The 20,615-nt window shown below is 40.9% G+C and overlaps 1 protein-coding gene across 9 annotated transcripts in view; it reads right to left on the reverse strand.

Annotated features, from left to right (window-relative positions):
- Nucleotides 1–20,615, reverse strand: part of LOC126336797 (alpha-methylacyl-CoA racemase) — a 176,437-nt gene that overhangs the window by 16,481 nt on the left and 139,341 nt on the right. For all 9 annotated transcript variants that reach the window (XM_050000828.1, XM_050000832.1, XM_050000824.1 and 6 more), the window contains one exon: nt 13,296–13,539. In XM_050000828.1, the coding sequence (XP_049856785.1) occupies nt 13,296–13,539 (244 nt within the window). The remainder of the gene's footprint in view (nt 1–13,295; nt 13,540–20,615) is intronic.

Raw genomic sequence — 20,615 nt, forward strand, 5'->3', positions numbered from 1 at the left:
CATGTTGGGTGGCATGGGATACATGCGGATGTGCATTGTCCTGTTGGAACAGCAAGTTCCCATAGCGGGGTAGGAATGGTAGAACGATGGGTTTGATGACAGTTTGGATGTACCGTGCACTATTCAGTGTCCCCTCGACGATCACCAGAGGTGTACGGCCAGTGTAGGAGAGTGCTCCCCACACCATGATGCCGGGTGTTGGCCCTGTGTGCCTCGGTCGTATGCAGTCCTGATTGTGGCGCTCACCTGCACGGCGCCAAACACGCATACGACCATCATTGGCACCAAGGCAGAAGCGACTCTCATCGCTGAAGACGACACGTTTCCATTCGTCCCTCCATTCACGCCTGGAGGCGGGCTGCACGATGTTGGGGCGTGAGCGGAAGACGGCCTAACGGTGTGTGGGACCGTAGCCCAGCTTCATAGAGACGGTCCTCGCTGATATCCCAGGAGCAACAGTGTCCCTAATTTGCTGGGAAGTGGTGGTGCGGTCCCCTACGGCACTGCGTAGGATCCTGCGGTCTTGGCGTGCATCCGTGTGTCACTGCGGTCCGGTCCCAGGTCGACAGGCACGTGCACCTTCCGCCGACCTCTGGCGACAACATCGATGTACTGTGGAGACCTCACGCCCCACGTGTTGAGCAATTCGGCGGTACGTCAACCCGGCCTCCCGCATGCCCACTACATGCCCTCGCTCAAAGTCCGTCAACTGCACATACGGTTCACGTCCACGCTGTCGCGGCATGCTACCAGTGTTAAAGACTGCGATGGAGCTCCATATGCCACGGCAAACTGGCTGACACTGACGGCGGCGGTGCACAAATGCTGCGCAGCTAGCGCCATTCGACGGCCAACACCGCGGTTCCTGGTGTGTCCGCTGTGCCGTACGTGTGATCATTTCTTGTACAGCTCTCTCGCAGTGTCCGGAGCAAGTATGGTGGGTCTGACACACCGGTGTCAATGTGTTCTTTTTTCCATTTCCAGGAGTGTATATTTATTCATCTGTCTTTATTTATATCCAATATATACTATTCATGAAGAAATTGGTCAAATATTTACTGTGTTTTAGAAAGCACAGAGACATTAGGCTACTGGCCTGCTTTTGTTTCTGTTCCTTTGATATATGTTTATTTGATTCATTTATGGATTTAATAATGTGTGTTAGAGCGTGTTTATGGTCCAACCCTAGGAATATTTATTTAATTTCAAGTTATTTAAATGTATATCCAGAATTTTGTATGTGTTTCAATATACCTGTAAGTGTGCATTGGCTTGGAGACATGGCGGGAGCGCTCTAGTCAATCACAGCGCTTGTTAATACAGTAGGCGACTACTGAAGAATGGAGAGACTGCATGGAAGTGAGGGAGGAGCATTGGGTTGCAGGCAGGACACGGGGAGTGCTGGATGGGAAGCAGCAACAGTTGGTCGCAGGAACTATATGGAGTGTTGAGCAGTTTGCGCGTGGTCGCGGGAGATAGCAATATTTCGAAGTGCTGACTTCTGCACTTGTGAGATTTCCATGGCTTCTGCAGTGAAGACGAAGTATGCATTTAGAAGTGAATATTTCATGAGCTATGTTGCTGCTTATAACTAATTATGTGAAGTAGGACTCTATTGTTTCCTTGTTATTCAACGTATATTTTATTTAATTGCTGGACCATTGACACCAATAAGTGTTTTCCAGTAATAAATGGCATACTTAAAGGTACTTCTGCTATCATACTCATCATTTAAATTTGTAAAAAAATAGTACCTGCAGATTTTATTTAATTGTAATCTTTCATTTATAAATTTCTATGTTACGTTCAAAATTCACAATTGCCAAGTGATAGGAATCTTCGACCATTTGATTCATTTGTATATTCATATTGTTTACTGTAGACTCAGCATTATTTAGCTTGTAATGTGGCAACTACGTATCCAGCCCCTAGACAATGAAACCAGCCAAAACTTTTAATATTTCAACTCTGAGTCTGAGGGTACAAAGTTGAGGGCCACATCACATTTTCTATTTGAAAGCCCACAGTGCCCACCCAGCACATACTGCTCCCACCATATCACACGCATATCCTATCCTATGAGAGGCAGGGCCACCTATGGAAGCAGTTTTAGCATATACCAGCTCTGTTGTAACTTCTGCACAGCCTTATATGTGGGCAGCAGCTGTCTGTACACCAGAAAGAACAGCCTCTGCCAAATTGAGAACAAGAGCAAAGTTGACCATCCAGTGGTGGAACATGCTCTACTTCAGTGGTTGCTTCACAACTTGTGCCATATGGATCCTCCACAATATGAGCTTCTGTGAACTACATAGATTAGAATTATTTTTACAACACATCCTTCTATCTTGCAATCTTCCTTTCCTAATTTCTGCTGCCCCACACCCACCTCCAGCCCTATCTTCTTCCCTCTCTTCTTTATATATACACTCAAATACAGAGAGAGAGAGAGAGCTGGCAGACAGCTTGTTAAAAATGGAAGACATACGTACAGTGTATTCATGTTAGGTAAAATTTGTACTGAGTACAGAGGATCTCTTAAATCAATATAGATTGCCTGATGAGACAACTGAATGTATAATAGTTATAGAGTAAGGATTCAAACAGCTTACTTTACATTTTACTGTGACAGTAATGGACTGTGTGTGATAACCGCATACAGCATTACTTACTTCCACATACCAGTGCCATAAAACTACATATATGCAAAAAGAAGAATACATATGCTTTGTAATTTATGTGAAGAGATCAGGCAAATAAACTGGAACAGTTACCAGTGCTAAGCAAGACTGTGGTTTTACCATCATCCCAGTACAAGATAAAATGCAGCCTACTCACCAGTGGCTTGCAAAACAGACTTTTAGAAAAATATAAAGGGTCTCATAAGCATGTATTTTGCAAATAGTGCTCACCATATTTAAGAGTTGTGAAGAGAGTTCTTTCCGTAATGTATTGACTGCAAAAGAATGATCATTGCCTACTTGGAATTATTGTTTTATTCTTGATTCATAATTTCAAAAGAGTAACTCTGAATAGTATGTTTGCATTAATAGCTACATAAAGTAAAGTTCTGAAGGTGGTGTATAAATTGCAAATAATTACTTTGCTAAGATTGATAAATGTTCAGACTGAACAGGAAGCATGAAATTTCAAAACTGATGTAACCACCAGCAGAAAAATGCTCCTATCGAGCACAAAAAATGTGAATATGTTCCTGTTTATTTAAAAGACTGACTGAAAAGTTAGGTATCAGCTGCCTCATTCTACCTTCCTCAGCACCTTTATAAAAATTTTCAAAAATTTTGGAAAGTGATCATATTGTTTCTTTCTTTAAAAAAATAAAATACAAAAAAAGTAAAAAAAAGAAAAAGCCACATACACCATGCAACTCCCCTCAAACTTCCACAAGCTCCCATAACAGAAACTCACTCATACCCACTAGTTCATTGTTGTAAGTTGCTCATATCTATCCACTCCCAGCTGCACTTTGTCACTCACTCACTCTTTCAGCTCTATTCATTGTCATTATCTCTTTGTCTGTCTCTCTCCGACTGTCTCTTGTGTCACAGCACAGTCCTTTTTATTCTGCCCCACTACTACAGTTTCATCTCACTGTCACTGTCTCCTTTGCTCTTTCTATAACACAACCACTGCCTACTATCTTCCACTATGTATTACTTCTTCCCTATGCCATTGTCTTTCTCTCAGCATAAAAATGCACAAATATGTTAGGGAAAAATATTAAGGTGTCTGAGGAAACTAGATGAGGCAATTGGTACACCACTTTTCAGTTAGATTTTTGAAAATACGGAGATGGCTCATCTAGATAAATGTCTAGTGAATATACCCTTAAAATTTGGGCAGTTTGCTGTGGTTATTTATTATTTAGATTTTGCCTCATATTGGTTAGGACTTGTAGATTAAAACTGAAGAAACTGCAAAAAGATGGAAATTTTTAGGAGATGGAACCTGGATAAACTGAAAGAACCAGAGGTTGTACAGAGTTTCAGGGAGAGCATAAGGGAGCAATTGACAGGAATTGGGGAAAGAAATACAGTAGAAGAAGATTGGGTAGCTTTGAGGGATGAAGTAGTGAAGGCAGCAGATGATCAAGTAGTAAAAAGACGAGGGCTAGTAGAAATCCTTGAGTAACAGAAGAAATACTGAACTTAATTGATGAAAGGAGAAAATATAAAAATGCAGTAAATGAAGCAGGCAAAAAGGAATACAGACGTCTCAAAAATGAGATCGAGAGGAAGTGCAAAATGGCTAAGCAGGGATGGCTAGAGGACAAATGTAAGGATGTAGAGGCTTATCTCACTAGGGGTAAGATAGATACTGCCTACAGGAAAATTAAAGAGACCGTTGGAGAATGGAGAACCACTTCTATGAACATCAAGAGCTCAGATGGAAACCCAGTTCTAAGCAAAGAAGGGAAAGCAGAAAGGTGGAAGGAGTATATAGAGGGTCTACACAAGGGTGATGTACTTGAGGACAATGTTATGGAAATGGAAGAGGATGTAGATGAAGATGAAATGGGAGATACGATACTGTGTGAAGAGTTTGACAGAGCACTGAGAGATCTGAGTCGAAACAAGGCCTCCGGAGTAGACAACATTCCATTGGAACTACTGACGGCCTTGGGAGAGCCAGTCCTGACAAAACTCTACCATCTGGTGAGCAAGATGTATGAGACAGGTGAAATACCCTCAGACTTCAAGAAGAATATAATAATTCCAATCCCAAAGAAAGCAGGTGTTGACAGATGTGAAAATTACCGAACTGTCAGCTTAATAAGTCACAGCTGCAAAATACTAACGCAAATTCTTTACAGACGAATGGAAAAACTAGTAGAATCCAACCTCGGGGAAGATCAGTTTGGATTCCGTAGAAATGTTGGAACACGTGAGGCAATACTGACCCTACGACTTATCTTAGAAGCTAGATTAAGGAATGGCAAACCTACGTTTCTAGCATTTGTAGACTTAGAGAAAGCTTTTGACAATGTTGACTGGAATACTCACTTTCCAATTCTGAAGGTGGCAGGGGTAAAATACAGGGAGTGAAAGGCTATTTACAATTTGTACAGAAACCAGATGGCAGTTATAAGAGTCGAGGGACATGAAAGGGAAGCAGTGGTTGGGAAGGGAGTGAGACAGGGTTGTAGCCTCTCCCTGATGTTATTCAGTCTGTATATTGAGCAAGCAGTGAAGGAAACAAAAGAAAAGTTCGGAGTAGTTATTAAAATCCATGGAGAGGAAATAAAAACTTTGAGGTTCACCGATGACATTGTAATTCTGTCAGAGACAGCAAAGGACTTGGAAGAGCAGTTGAACGAAATGGATAGTGTCTTGAAAGGAGGATATAAGATGAAAATCAACAAAAGCAAAACGAGGATAATGGAATGTAGTCGAATTAAGTCGGGTGATGCTGAGGGAATTCGATTAGGAAATGAGACACTTAAAGTAGTAAAGGAGTTTTGCTATTTGGGGAGCAAAATAACTGATGATGGTCGAAGTAGAGAGGATATAAAATGTTTACTGGAAATGTCAAGGAAAGCATTTCTGAAGAAGAGAAATTTGTTAACATCGAATATAGATTTATGTATCAGGAAGTCTTTTCTGAAAGTATTTGTATGGGGTGTAGCCATGTATGGAAGTGAAACATGGACGATAAATAGTTTGGACAAGAAGAGAATAGAAGCTTTCGAAATGTGGTGCTACAGAAGAATGCTGAAGATTAGATGGGTAGATCACATAACTAATGAGGAAGTATTGAATAGGATTGGGGAGAAGAGAAGTTTGTGGCACAACTTGACCAGAAGAAGGGATCGGTTGGTAGGACATGTTCTGAGGCATCAAGGTATCACCAATTTACTATTGGAGGGCAGTTTGGAGGGTAAAAATCGTAGAGGGAGACCAAGAGATGACTACACTACGCAGATTCAGAAGGATGTAGGTTGCAGTGGGTACTGGGAGATGAAGAGGCTTGAACAGGATAGAGTAGCATGGAGAGCTGCATCAAACCAGTCTCAGGACTGAAGACCACAACAACAACAACAACTGAATGTTATGTGTAGAAGTAGAGTAACTTCCAACCTCTATATCTTGGAGATTGATGCAGATGTCAAGAAAATTTTCAAGGGTGTTTGAATTGTGATCTTAGGAATCTTTTGTAATTAATTTATAGTCAAAGACCATGGTGCAGGATCCATTTTCGTTAAAAAAAAAAATACATGGAACACTCAAAAATTAACAGTTTTTCTGTATATGATCAGTCCACAACATAATAGTTCCTGATAAAGCCAAGAATTAATGCTCTTGACCCACTACCAACATATGTAAATGGAGAATTAAGCTATTGTTATTCTTGTGGTGATTGAGGAATCTATGTTGGGTACACCTATGAAGAAATTTTGAAAGGGGGTCGAATGTAGTGTCAACAACAGGCACTGCTTTCAACAGCAGACAGCTGAAACCAATTTTCACGTTGCATTCTATAAGGTTGACAAACACCTCAGTCCTCCAGAATGTGGGGAAAAGCAACATACTTCCAGAGTAATTTCACAGTGGTAGGGATGGTTTGTTATTCCTGTCTCTGGAGATTGTAACATTTTTCGTTTATCATCTATTTGCACTATCCATACACAGGATGAATGGGTATATGACAAGGAAAGAACATATCATACACATCTTTCAGAAAACAAGCTGCAATATTTACTCCTTAAAATGTCTTGCAATTATAGTATTACCATCTGATCTAGGATAAAACTACTATGGATACACCACTCATGTCTGCAATGTGGGATTCAGATCTGGAGAGAGGCATCTGCAGTTTACATAATCAGGTTTGGTTGGTTAGAATAATTGCTAATACCAGAAAACATGAATCTAGAAGGAAAAATTTTACTAAGAATAATTTATTGACTTCATTTGTGGTACAACTTGACTAGAATAAGGGATCAGTTGGTAGGACATGTTCTGAGGCATCAAGGGATCACCAATTTTGTATTGGAGGGTATTGCGGAGGGTAAAAATTTTAGAGGGAGACCAAGAGATGAATACACTAAGCAGATTCAGAAGGATGTAGGTTGCGGGAGGTATTGGTAGATGAAGAAGCTTGCACAGGATAGAGTAGCAGGGAGAGCTGCATCAAACCAGTCTCTGGACTGAAGACCACAACAACAACGACAACATATTTTGTGTATGCACATAAGACTATGTTCATAATGTAGAGTGTAAGAGTTAGCATCATGAACGGACAAATTCACCACTACATTTCATGAACTAGAAATGATCATCATATGACACTGAATAATAAAAGAGCTATGGACCACAACATACATCCTGCAGGAAAACATTGCTTTATGTACACAGATTAGGCTACTGCCTTGAGGAAACTGTAGCAATCTTTTAACTTTTTCTCAAATTGTATATTCTAGCCTCAGGCAACAGAAGTTATATCCTTAATGGTTTCAGCTTAGTACAAATCATCAGCAGAAGATAAAAAGAAGAAGAAAAAGGGGACTCCAATACACTGTTGTTGTTGTTGTTGTTGTTGTTGTGGTCTTCAGTCCTGAGACTGGTTTGATGCAGCTCTCCATGCTACTCTATCCTGTGCAAGCCTCTTCATCTCCCAGTACCTACTGCAACCTACATCCTTCTGAATCTGCTTAGTGTATTCATCTCTTGGTCTCCCTTTACGATTTTTACCCTCCACGCTGCCCTCCAATGCAAAATTGGTGATCCCTTGAAGCCTCAGAACGTGTCCTACCAACCGATCCTTTCTTCTGGTCAACTTGTGTCACAAACTTCTCTTCTCCCCAGTCATATTCAATACTTCCTCATTAGTTCTGTGATCCACCCATCTAATCTTCAGCATTCTTCTGTAGCACCACATTTCGAAAGCTTCTATTCTCTTCTTGTCCAAACTATTTATCGTCCATGTTTCACTTCCATAAATGGCTACACTCCATACAAATACTTTCAGAAACGACTTCCTGATACATAAATCTATATTCGATGTCAACAAATTTCTCTTCTTCAGAAACGCTTTCCTTGCCATTGCCAGTCTACATTTTATATCCTCTCTACTTCGACCATCATCAGTTATTTTGCTCCCCAAATAGCAAAACTCCTTTACTACTTTAAGTGTCTCATTTCCTAATCTAATTCCCTCAGCATCACTCGACTTAATTCGACTACATTCCATTATCCTCGTTTTGCTTTTGTTGAAGTTCATCTTATAGCCTCCTTTCAAGACACTGTTCATTCCGTTCAACTGCTCTTCCAAGTCCTTTGCTGTCTCTGACAGAATTACGATATCATCGGCAAACCTCAAAGTTTTTATTTCTTCTCCATGGATTTTAATACCTACTCCGAACTTTTCTTTTGTTTCCTTTACTGCTTGCTCAATATACAGATTGAATAACATCGGGGAGATGCTACAAGCCTGTCTCACTCCCTTCCCAACCACTGCTTCCCTTTCATGTACCTTGACTCTTATAACTGCCGTCTGGCTTCTGTACAAATTGTAAATAGCCTTTCACTCCCTGTATTTTACCCCTGCCGCCTTTAGAATTTGAAAGAGAGTATTCCAGTCAACGTTGTCAAAAGCTTTCTCTAAGTCTACAAATGCTAGAAATGTAAGTTTTCCCTTCCTTAATCTAGCTTCTAAGATAAGTCGTAGGGTCAGTATTGCCTCACGTGTTCCAACATTTCTACGGAATCCAAACTGATCTTCCCCGAGGTCGGCTGCTACTAGTTTTTCCATTCGTCTGTAAAGAATTCACGTTAATATTTTGCAGCTGTGACTTATTAAACTGATAGTTCGGTAATTTTCACATCTGTCAACACCTGTTTTCTTTGGGATTGGAATTATTATATTCTTCTTGAAGTCTGAGGGTATTGTACCTGTCTCATACATCTTGCTCACCAGATGGTAGAGTTTTGTCAGGACTGGCTCTCCCAAGGCTGTCAGTAGTCCTAATGGAATGTTGTCTAATCCGGGGGGCTTGTTTCGATTCAGGTCTTTCAGTGCTGTGTCAAACTCTTCACGCAGTATCATATCTCCCATTTCATCTTCACCTACATCCTCTTCCATTTCCATAATATTGTCCTCAAGTACATCGCCCTTGAATAGACCCTCTATATACTCCTTCCACTTTTCTGCTTTCCCTTCTTTGGTTAGAACTGGGTTTCCATCTGAGCTCTTGATGTTCATACAAGTGGTCCTCTTATCTCCAAAGGTCTCTTTAATTTTCCTGTAGGCAGTATCTATCTTACCCCTAGTGAGATAAGCCTCTACATCCTTACATTTGTCCTCTAGCCATCCCTGCTTAGCCATTTTGCACTTCTTGTCGATCTCATTTTTGAGATGTTTGTATTCCTTTTTGCCTGCTTCATTTACTGCATTTTTATATTTTCTCCTTTCATCAATTAAATTCAATATTTCTTCTGTTACCCAAGGATTTCTACTAGCCCTCGTCTTTTTACTACTTGATCCTCTGCTGCCTTCACTACTTCATCCCTATTTTATTTTGTGTTTATAACCCTGTAGTCACCTGACCAGAAGTCTTGTTCCTCCTGCCACTGAACTTCACTGATTCCCACAATGTCTAACATTAACCTATCCATTTCCCTTTTTAAATTTTCTAACCTACCTGCCTGATTAAGTGATCTGACATTCCATTGCTCCGATCCGTAGAACGCCAGTTTTCTTTCTCCTGATAACAACATCCTCTTGAGTAGTCCCCGCCTGGAGATCCGAATGGGGGACTATTTTACCTCCGGAATATTTTACCCAAGAGGATGCGATCATCATTTAATCATACAGTAAAGTTGCATGCCCTCGGGAAAAATTACGGCTGTAGTTTCCCCTTGCTTTCAGCCGTTTGCAGTACCAGCACAGCAAGACCGTTTTGGTTATTGTTGCAAGGCCAGATCAGTCAATCATCCAGACTGTTGCCCCTGCAACTACTGAAAAGGCTGCGATGCCCCTCTTCAGTAACCACACGTTTGTCTGGCCTCTCAACAGATACCCCTCCGTTGTGGTTGCACCTACGGTACGGCTATCTGTATCGCTGAGGCACGCAATCCTCCCCACCAACGGCAAGGTCCATGGTTGATGGGTGGTGGGAGGGGGGGGGGGGGGCATGCAATACACCAGAAAACCAAAAAACCAAATTAATTTCTATATGCAACAGTGTTTATTTGAATATATAACATACTCACCATATAGGGGAGTCTTAGTGTGGTAGATTTGCACAATGAAAATAAATACTGTATATTATTCAGTTATCTGAATAATCCTTCATCAGACATAAATAACAAATAATACACATATGGACAAAGCTGTAACAAGGTGCAACAGGTTGGACTGGGTAGTGGGGCTACAGAGGAAGAATGGGGTTGGGAGGGAGAGGGACTGAGGGTAGGTATGGGTGAAGATGCTACTAATGCATGTGTGAGCATGCAGGGATGTGCAGAATAATGGGTTCCTAGGTGCGGCATCAGATGTCATTTTGGAAGGTGGAGGTGTAGGTGGAGAGGGAAAGCGGGGAAGCAAAGGAAATAGGAGAAAAGTAGGGAAGGTGAAAGATTATACAGATTTGTTTGCAGGGTAGCAGATGTGTGTAGAGCTGGAATGAAGGAAAGGAAGGGGATAGGCAGGCGGATATCAGGGATAGTAAAGGTTGAGGCCAGTGGTTTTGTGGGTTTAAGGGAACAAAGGATATTTTGCAGGGAGAGTTCCAACCTGTGCAGTTCACAAAAGCTGGTGGTGGTTGGAAGAATGCAGATGCCACAGGCAGGCTATGAAGCAGCCAAAGTCAAGTATATGTTGGGTGGCATGCTCAGTAGCTGGGTGATCCAGCTGTCTCTTAGCCACAGTTTGCAGTAACCATTCATGTGGGCAGATAGCTTGTTAGTTGTGATGCCCATGTCAAATGTTGCACAGTCATTGCTGCTAAGTCAGTAATGACTGCATTCAGAAGTGACCCTTTCTCTGATGGGATAGGGGATGCCTGTGACAGGACTAAAGTAGATGACAGTGGGATGATGTATGGGACAGGTTTTGCATCTAGGTCTACTGTGGGGATATGAGCCATGGGGCAAGGATTTAGAAGCAGGGGTAGAATAAGGATGGACAAGATTTGATGAACTGAAGAATACCACTGTGAGAGGGGTGCGGAGGATATTTCTCATTTCAGGCCACAATAAGAGGTAGTTGAAACCCTGGCTGAGGGTGTGATTCAGTTGCTCCAGTCCTGGGTGTTGCTGAGTAACAGGATGTGCTCCTTTGTGGCCAGACAACTGGTATAGAGGTGATCATAAGTGAATGAGGAGACAGAGCATGGCAGATATGTTTCTGGACAAGTTCGAGATGGTAATTTTGGTCTGCAGGCCACAGTGAGACCTTTGACACCCTAGGAAAGCGATTTCTTATAATTTCAGGCAAGATGAGCATAGGCAACCAGGCTCTATGGAAGAGAGGCAGCTTTCCTGCAATACTGTAGGGCAACGAGCAGCAAGTTAGGAAGTGTACTGCAAAAATGTGGTTTGAGACCAGTGTTCTGCCCACCCCCCCCCCAAGATATGTTGCACCCTGTTAAAGATCACATAGCTGTTCATGTGCCTGATGAGTGTGGTGTCCCTTGCAAGTGTGGCAGCATCTATAAAGGACAGCAAATGCGTACAGTTGCAGAGTGTTGTACCGAGCACAAGAGACTTATTAAACAAAGGGAGCTCAACAAGTTGCTCATAGCTGAGCATTGCCTCGAAAATGGTCACAAAATACAATCTGAGAAAACAAGAGTCTTGGCTCATGCATCAACACACTGAGTCTCTAATATAGAAGAGGCAGCTGAGATTAGAACGAACAGCAACAATTTCAACAGAGACCAGGGTACACTCTAGGTAGGACATGGAGGCAGGCTTTGGATGTCAAAAGGAATCAACGACAGATGATTAATGCTTGTAGGGAGGCAGTAGTGGCAGTTTCAGATGTGGCACTGGCCCCTCACACCACTGGACAACATTCGGTCCTGCAGCAGGCCGGAGGTGCTATGAGCTGCCCAACTCACCTTCGATGCACGCATTATTTCAGCCCTCTCTGACTGGTGCCAGCAGCTATAATTGTAGATATATAAGAAGGAAATAGTGCCAGCCGTGGCATTCAGTAGTTTTAATCCTGATGACGAAGGCAGAGCTAGCCATCGAAAGCTCGAGATTTTATTCGAACTGACATGGCTTGAAAACCAAGAAGTTTTTACTGACATCTACAAAGTCTTTTTCCCTTTCCTACTTGGTCTCCTTTCCTCTTTTGTCATCTTCCCCCTCCAATAGAACCTCCTAAAGCTACACCTAGCAACCCATTATTCTGACTCTTTCCCTGCATGCTCCCACTGCATCTTTCCTCACCTCTAACCTGCTGTCCCTCCCCACCCCATGCCTCCTCTTGGCCCCCTTTACCACCAAAACAAGAATCTCTGCTCACTTCAGATGCAGTCAACAGTCACAAGCCTTAGTATCCAGAGACAACAGTGGTAATGTGTGTGTGACTGGTGCTTATGTGAGTGTGGGTGTTTTTTGTTGTCTACATCTGGTTAAGGACTTAATCTGATTGGGGGACTGATGACCTTAGCTGTTTAGTCCCCCTTAAACATCCCAACAACCACCACCATCACTTAATCTGATAGCTGAATAATATTCAGCAGTATTTTTCTTTGTGCCTTTCTGGCAGTCAATGCCCTATCTATGTGGTGAGTAACAACCTATTGTTTTCATATTACTGTTATTCCATGGTTTGAATACATATCATAATAACACATCACTGGATGTCACAAAGATGCCATATGTGACCTGAGATTGAAACATACTTTTAATAATATCTATTTTACGAAAATATAAAAACAGAAGAGCATCAGTTAACCACTTGTCTTCATGGACAGTATGATGTTCTTTTTGATACATTTCTTTAAAAATGTTGTCTAATGATATGGAGCAAATCATGGAAATCCTTTTAAGGACAAATTAAAACTTATCAATTGAAAGCTTTTTCCTCACTTAAGAGGTTCTTGAACATTATGTGTGCTATAATTTTTTTTGTAAATACCTAGTTTCACTAGCATTTAATGTGATATTGTTTGTATCACAGAAAATATACAGCGTGAACATATGGATAATAATGTAATGAAGGCTAAAACACAAGTGTATGAACAGCTTGAAAGCATAAACCGTTGAAGCTTATCAGCACATTTACTAAAAGCAACTCTCCTTATGAGAAGATGGACTTACAGATTTTCTCCTCGGGAATTCCCCCAGAAAGGCAAATGCTGGGAACGGAAAATCCAGCTACCCAAGTATGCTGCACCCTCTACCATACTTGCATCAATAATTTGTCCCTTTCCAGATTTAGATCTTTCCAACAATGCCATTAAAATGCCCAAAGCACACATCAGGCCACCACCTCCAAAATCAGCAAGTAAATTGAGTGGTGGTGTTGGTTTCTCATTTTTCCTGCCGAGAAATGGCAATAATCCTGAAAGTGATCATATGAAAGCATAGTTCAGATTGTACAATTTTGTTTATTTTGTACATAATAATAAAATACATGAAGTTGCTTGATTTGTTTTGATAATGTGTGACCACATTTCAATAAAATGTGGGAATAAAGTTTTTATACACAAACTAATTTACACAGGGATGTTCCTTTTAACTCTGTTCACTTCACTTTATGCACTTACCCAATATGTATGCCAATTCTGAAAGATGTTTCAGAGCTAACCATATCTTTCAGAACAAATTCAATGGCTATTTATAATAGCATTTCGTGATTTAAACCTACTCTGTTGCCACCACAAGCCCTCAGTTTATAATAAGGTTGTGTAAAACTCATAAACTTAATACACTGAATCTGGAAGAGCATTTGTGCAGTCACCTTTGTGTGGAATAAAACCACAATCATACTAGACTGTGTCCTTTTGTAGAGGCATATATAATATTCGGGACTTCATCATTAAAGTACATTATTGTCTGTTACTGTATAATAAACTTCCATAAACATTTTTTCTCATTTGTGCCCCTGTAAATATTACTAAATACTACTGTACTTCTTATGTAAGTACTACTGTACAGTTTTCTAAATCCATAAGTCTGCTTATTTCAGATATTCATCCAACAATAATAAAAGAAGAAAATAAATAAAATTACAAAAACCTAACTATCATAATCAAGTAAAATAAAATGAGGGAAACACTGTACAATGAGAAGTGGAGTCCACAAAACATTATGTTTAATGGGTTATTTAACTAGCTGAATCACGAAGTTATGACTATTTTAAAAGATGGCCATCTTCAGCACATTGTCAGCAGCATATGTTTCTACATTTAAGGCATCAACTGCCCCCCCCCCCCTCTCCCCCACCAACTTTCCAAAGTTGTTATTCAGTTAGCACTAGGCTCTCTGCTTGTTACTGTTGATATCATCTCCCTATAAACACTCCAGTGGCATTGTATTTGCTATCATCAATACTATCTGTCTCAACATCTTCATACTACAAAACAATAGTTTTTCAAACATATCCATGACAAGCCATAGGCACCTGTACAGTACCTCTCTATATTAAAATGCTTATGGACCATCACAGGGAAGTACACAAAATCATAGTACCTAGTTTGATCCAGGTTAATGGATGACTATTATTATGATCTGAACTCAGAGCCAAGACACCCTTTCCGTCACTCCTTCAGTACAACATCATCATCATCATTTAAGACCGGTTATGCCTTTCAGTGTTCAGTCTGGAGCATAGCCCCCTTATAAAATTCCTCCATGATCCCCTATTCAGTGCTAACATTGGTGCCTCTTCTGATGTTAAACCTATTACTTCAAAATCATTCTTAACCGAATCCAGGTACCTTCTCCTTGGTCTGCCCCGACTCCTCCTACCCTCTACTCCTGAACCCATGAGTCTCTTGGGTAACCTTGCTTCTCCCATGCGTGTAACATGACCCCACCATCTAAGCCTGTTCATCCTGACTGCTACATCTATAAAGTTCATTCCCAGTTTTTTTTTGATTTCCTCATTGTGGGCACCCTCCTGCAATTGTTCCCATCTACTAGTACCTGCAATCATCCTAGCTACTTTCATATCTGTAACCTCAACCTTGTTGATAAGGTAACCTGAATCCACCCAGCTTTTGCTCCCATACAACTAAGTTGGTCAAAAGATTGAACGGTGCACAGATAACTTAGTCTTGGTACTGACATCCTTCTTGCAGAAGAGAGTAGATCGTAGCTGAGTGCTCACTGCATTAGCTTTGCTACACCTCGCTTCCAGTTCTTTCACTATGTTGCCATCCTGTGAGAATATGCATCCTAAGTACTTGAAACCGTCCACCTGTTCTAACTTTGTTTCTCCTATTTGGCACTCAATCCATTTATATTTCTTTCCCACTGACATTACTTTCGTTTTGGAGATGATAATCTTCATACCATAGCCCTTACATTTCTGATCTAGCTCTGAAATATTACTTTGAAAACTGTCAATCGAATCTGCCATCACAAGTAAGTCATCTGCATATGCAAGACTGCTTATTTTGTGTTCACATATCTTGTTCTCACCCAGCCAGTCTATTGTTTTCAACGTATGATCCATAAATAGTATGAACAACAGTGAAGACACGTTGCAGTCTTGTCTTACCCCTGAAACTACTCTGAACCATGAACTCAATTTACCATCAACTCCAACTGCTGCCTGACTATCCATGTAAAGACCTTTAATTGCTTGCAGTACAACATATTACTTCTAATTTGTTTTACTCTTCTGTGCAGGAAGTCGCCTTCTTTGATGGTTTACAAAACATTTGGTCTCTTTTAACTCTCTCTCTACACACACACACACACACACACACACACACACACACACACACTCTCTCTCTCTCTCTCTCTTCCCTACCCCAGCCTTGTCATCTGCTGACACTATATCTGTGGTGACAAACAATCTCACTTCCTGTATGGTGCAGCTCTCATCAAAGTCATCACAGATAAATGTTACCTTACCAAATCATTGCAAGTAGATCTCCCATGCCGTATCTTCCACTGTACCAGTGATGGAAAAAAAATACAGAAAACTTCAAAGAGTGATGCCTGTGCTCTCAACAAATCATTAAGATTTGAGCATGATTGCTCAAATAGAAGTTAACCACGAAACCTTATAAGCTTGCACAATAGCAGAGATGCAATAATCTCAGATTGTTCAAGATTCTAGATATCACATATCAAATAGTGCTGAATCTTGTATTTAAGAAGCTAGGCCTGCAGGTAACAATGAACAACACCGATAGAAGTCATTAAGTGGGATGCAGGCTGCCAGATCCTGTGAAACCTAGACCCACACTAGTGAAGTTTCTGTCATATGGGAAAAGAATTGAAATCTGCAGAATGAAACACTAGTGAAGTTTCTGTCATATGGGAAAAGAATTGAAATCTGCAGAATGAAGTCAGGTCTGACAGTAGGTGAAGATTTTATTTGGACTACATGATGTGTTGTAGCACACAACACAAATAAACACTGGCTGCCAAATTGGTTTGTTGATAGGCTACAACACACAGCAGCACAAAGTACAACAAAATGAAACTGCCCACAGGTGACACAGTGTCAGTAGCATAACAACATCCAAATCTTGAAGGCTGCACAATAAGTAACAGTTGAAGGCATGGTGTGGACAGAGCTAGGAAGCTCACATTGGCCTACATATAGACAAGTGTAGACATCACTGATGTTGGTGGCAATAGTTTTGAATTGGCACGCACAGTCAGTATTGTACACTCACACTTGAGGCCAATGGTGGAACCTCTGGTGTCGATCCCTACATCCACAGCTAGAGAGCCATAGCTCAGTGCATCAAGTAAAATCTGTGCTTTGCTGTCACAGGCAGTCGCACATGCAGCTGGCACACTGTGCAACAAACAGATGTGGAGCAAGGTGGACAGCGAAAGGTAGTGGTAACTGTGGGTTTACCACACAATGTATGGGCGAAGTGATGAAACCACAGTGGTGAAGACTGAAGTGTACTTTCTCACCTATATTTTATGGTAACCTCAGGATTGATCTCTCAAGTATGTGACCGCAAGGAAAAAAGAAAAAAAAAATACATAAAATTATCATATCTATAAGTCACTGTGTCAAGCAAACACACTTCAAAAGTGATGGGACTGAAAATTAATGCAATATATAAAAATTACTTGAAAATGACTTTTCAAAAATATTCACATCAAAAATTCTTATTTGAATCAGGCTAATGTGCATTATTGGCTCCAGTTATTGCTTAGTGGCATTTAACTGTATAAGTTATTGAAATTGTTGTTGTTGTGGTCTTCAATCCTGAGACTGGTTTGATGCAGCTCTCCATGCTACTCTATCCTGTGCAAGCCTCTTCATCTCCCAGTACCCACTGCAACCTACATCCTTCTGAATCTGTGTAGTGTAGTCATCTCTTGGTCTCCCTCTATTATTTTTACCCTCCACGCTGCCCTCCAATACTAAATTGGTGATCTCTTGATGCCTCAGAACATGTCCTACCAACCGATCCCTTCTTCTGATCAAGTTGTGCCACAAACTTCTCTTCTCCCCAGTCATATTCAATACTTCCTCATTAGTTCTGTGATCTACCCATCTAATCTTCAGCATTCTTCTGTAGCACCACATTTTGAAAGCTTCTATTCTCTTCTTGTCCAAACTATTTATCGTCCATGTTTCACTTCCATACATGGCTACACTCCATACAAATACTTTCAGAAATTTCTTCCTCACACTTAAATCTATACTCGATGTTAACAAATTTCTCTTCTTCAGAAGCGCTTTCCTTGCCATTGCCAGTGTACATTTTATATCCTCTCTAATTTGACCATCATCAGTTATTTTGCTCCCCAAATAGCAAAACTCCTTTACTACTTTAAGTGTCTCATTTCCTAATCTAATACCCTCAACATCACCCGACTTAATTCGACTACAATCCATTATCCTCGTTTTGCTTTTGTTGATTTTCATCTTATATCCTCCTTTCAAGACACTATCCATTTACGTTCAACTGCTCTTCCAAGTCCTTTGCTGTCTCTGACAGAATTACAATGTCATCGGTGAACCTCAAAATTTTTATTTCCTCTCCATGGATTTTAATACCTACTCCGAACTTTTCTTTTGTTTCCTTTACTGCTTGCTCAATATACAGATTGAATAACATCAGGGAGAGGCTACAACCCTGTCTCACTCCCTTCCCAACCACTGCTTCCTTTTCATGTCCCTCGACTCTTATAACTGCCATCTGGTTTCTGTACAAATTGTAAATAGCCTTTCACTCCCTGTATTTTACCCCTGCCACCTTCAGAATTGGAAAGTGAGTATTCCAGTCAACATTGTCAAAAGCTTTCTCTAAGTCTACAAATGCTAGAAACGTAGGTTTGCCATTCCTTAATCTAGCTTCTAAGATAAGTCGTAGGGTCAGTATTGCCTCACGTGTTCCAACATTTCTACGGAATCCAAACTGATCTTCCCCGAGGTTGGATTCTACTAGTTTTTCCATTCGTCTGTAAAGAATTTGCGTTAGTATTTTGCAGCTGTGACTTATTAAGCTGACAGTTCGGTAATTTTCACATCTGTCAACACCTGCTTTCTTTGGGATTGGAATTATTATATTCTTCTTGAAGTCTGAGGGTATTTCACCTGTCTCATACATCTTGCTCACCAGATGGTAGAGTTTTGTCAAGACTGGCTCTCCCAAGGCCGTCAATAGTTCCAATGGAATGTTGTCTACTCCGGGGGCCTTGTTTCGACTCAGGTCTTTCAGTGCTCTGTCAAACTCTTCACGCAGTATCGTATCTCCCATTTCATCTTTATCTACATCCTCTTCCATTTCCATAATATTGTCCTCAAGTACATCGCCCTTGTGTAGACCCTCTATATACTCCTTCCACCTTTCTGCTTCCCCTTCTTTGCTTAGAGCTGTGTTTCCATCTGAGCTCTTGATGTTCATACAAGTGTTTCTCTTATCTCCAAAGGTCTCTTTAATTTTCCTGTAGGCAGTATCTATCTTACCCCTAGTGAGATAAGCCTCTACATCATTACATTTGTCCTCTAGCCATCCCTACTTAGTCATTTTGCACTTCCTGTTGATCAAATTTTTGAGACGTCTGTATTCCTTTTTGCCTGCTTCATTTACTGCATTTTTATGTTTTCTCCTTTCATCAATTAAATTCAATATTTCTTCTGTTACCCAAGGATTTCTACTAGCCCTCGTCTTTTTACTACTTGATCCTCTGCTGCCTTCACTACTTCATCCCTCAAAGCTACCCATTCTTCTTCTACTGTGTTTCTTTCCCCAATTCCTGTCAATTGCTCCCTTATGCTCTCCCTGAAACTCTGTACAACCTCTGGTTTCATCAGTTTATCCAGGTCCCATCTCCTTAAATTTCCGCCTTTTTGCAGTTTCTTCAGTTTTAATCTACAGGTCATAACCAATAGATTGTGGTCAGAGTCCACATCTGCCCCTGGAAATGTCTTACATTTTAAAACCTGGTTCCTAAATCTCTGTCTTACCATTATATAATCTACCTGAAACCTGTCAGTATCTCCAGGTTTCTTCCATGTATACAGCCTTCTTTTATGATTCTTGAACCAAGTGTTAGCTATGATTAAGTTGTGCTCTGTGCAAAATTCTACCAGGCGGCTTCCTCTTTCATTTCTTTGCCCCAGTCCATATTCACCTACTATGTTTCCTTCTCTCCCTTTTCCTACTACCGAATTCCAGTCACCCATGACTATTAAAATTTCGTCTCCCTTTACTATCTGAATAATTTCTTTGATTTGATCATACATTTCATCAATTTCTTCGTCATCTGCAGAGCTAGTTGGCATATAAACTTGTACTACTGTAGTAGGTGTGGGCTTCGTATCTATCTTGGCCGCAATAATGTGTTCACTATGCTGTTTGTAGTAGCTTACCCGCATTCCTATTTTCCTATTCATTATTAAACGTACTCCTGCATTACCCCTATTTGATTTTGTTTTTATAACCATGTAGTCACCTGACCAGAAGTCCTGTTCCTCCTGCCACCGAACTTCACTAATTCCCACTATATCTAACTTTAACCTATCCATTTCCCTTTTTAAATTTTCTAACCTACCTGCCCGATTAAGGGATCTGACATTCCACGCTCCGATCCGTAGAATGCCAGTTTTCTTTCTCCTGATAACGACATCCTCTTGAGTAGTCCCCGCCCGGAGATCCGAATGGGGGACTATTTTACCTCCGGAATATTTTACCCAAGAGGACACCATCATCATTTAATCATACAGTAAAGCTGCATGCCCTCGGGAAAAAGTACGGCCGTAGTTTCCCCTTGCTTTCAGCTGTTCACAGTACCAGCACAGCAAGGCCGTTTTGGTTATTGTTACAAGGCCAGATCAGTCAATCATCCAGACTGTTGCCCCTGCAACTACTGAAAAGGCTGCTGCCCCTCTTCAGGAACCACACGTTTGTCTGGCCTCTCAACAGATACCCCTCCGTTGTGGTTGAACCTATGGTACGGCTATCTGTATCGCTGAGGCACGCAAGC

Source organism: Schistocerca gregaria, chromosome 2, assembly GCF_023897955.1.
Source record: "Schistocerca gregaria isolate iqSchGreg1 chromosome 2, iqSchGreg1.2, whole genome shotgun sequence".
NCBI lineage: Eukaryota > Metazoa > Arthropoda > Insecta > Orthoptera > Acrididae > Schistocerca > Schistocerca gregaria.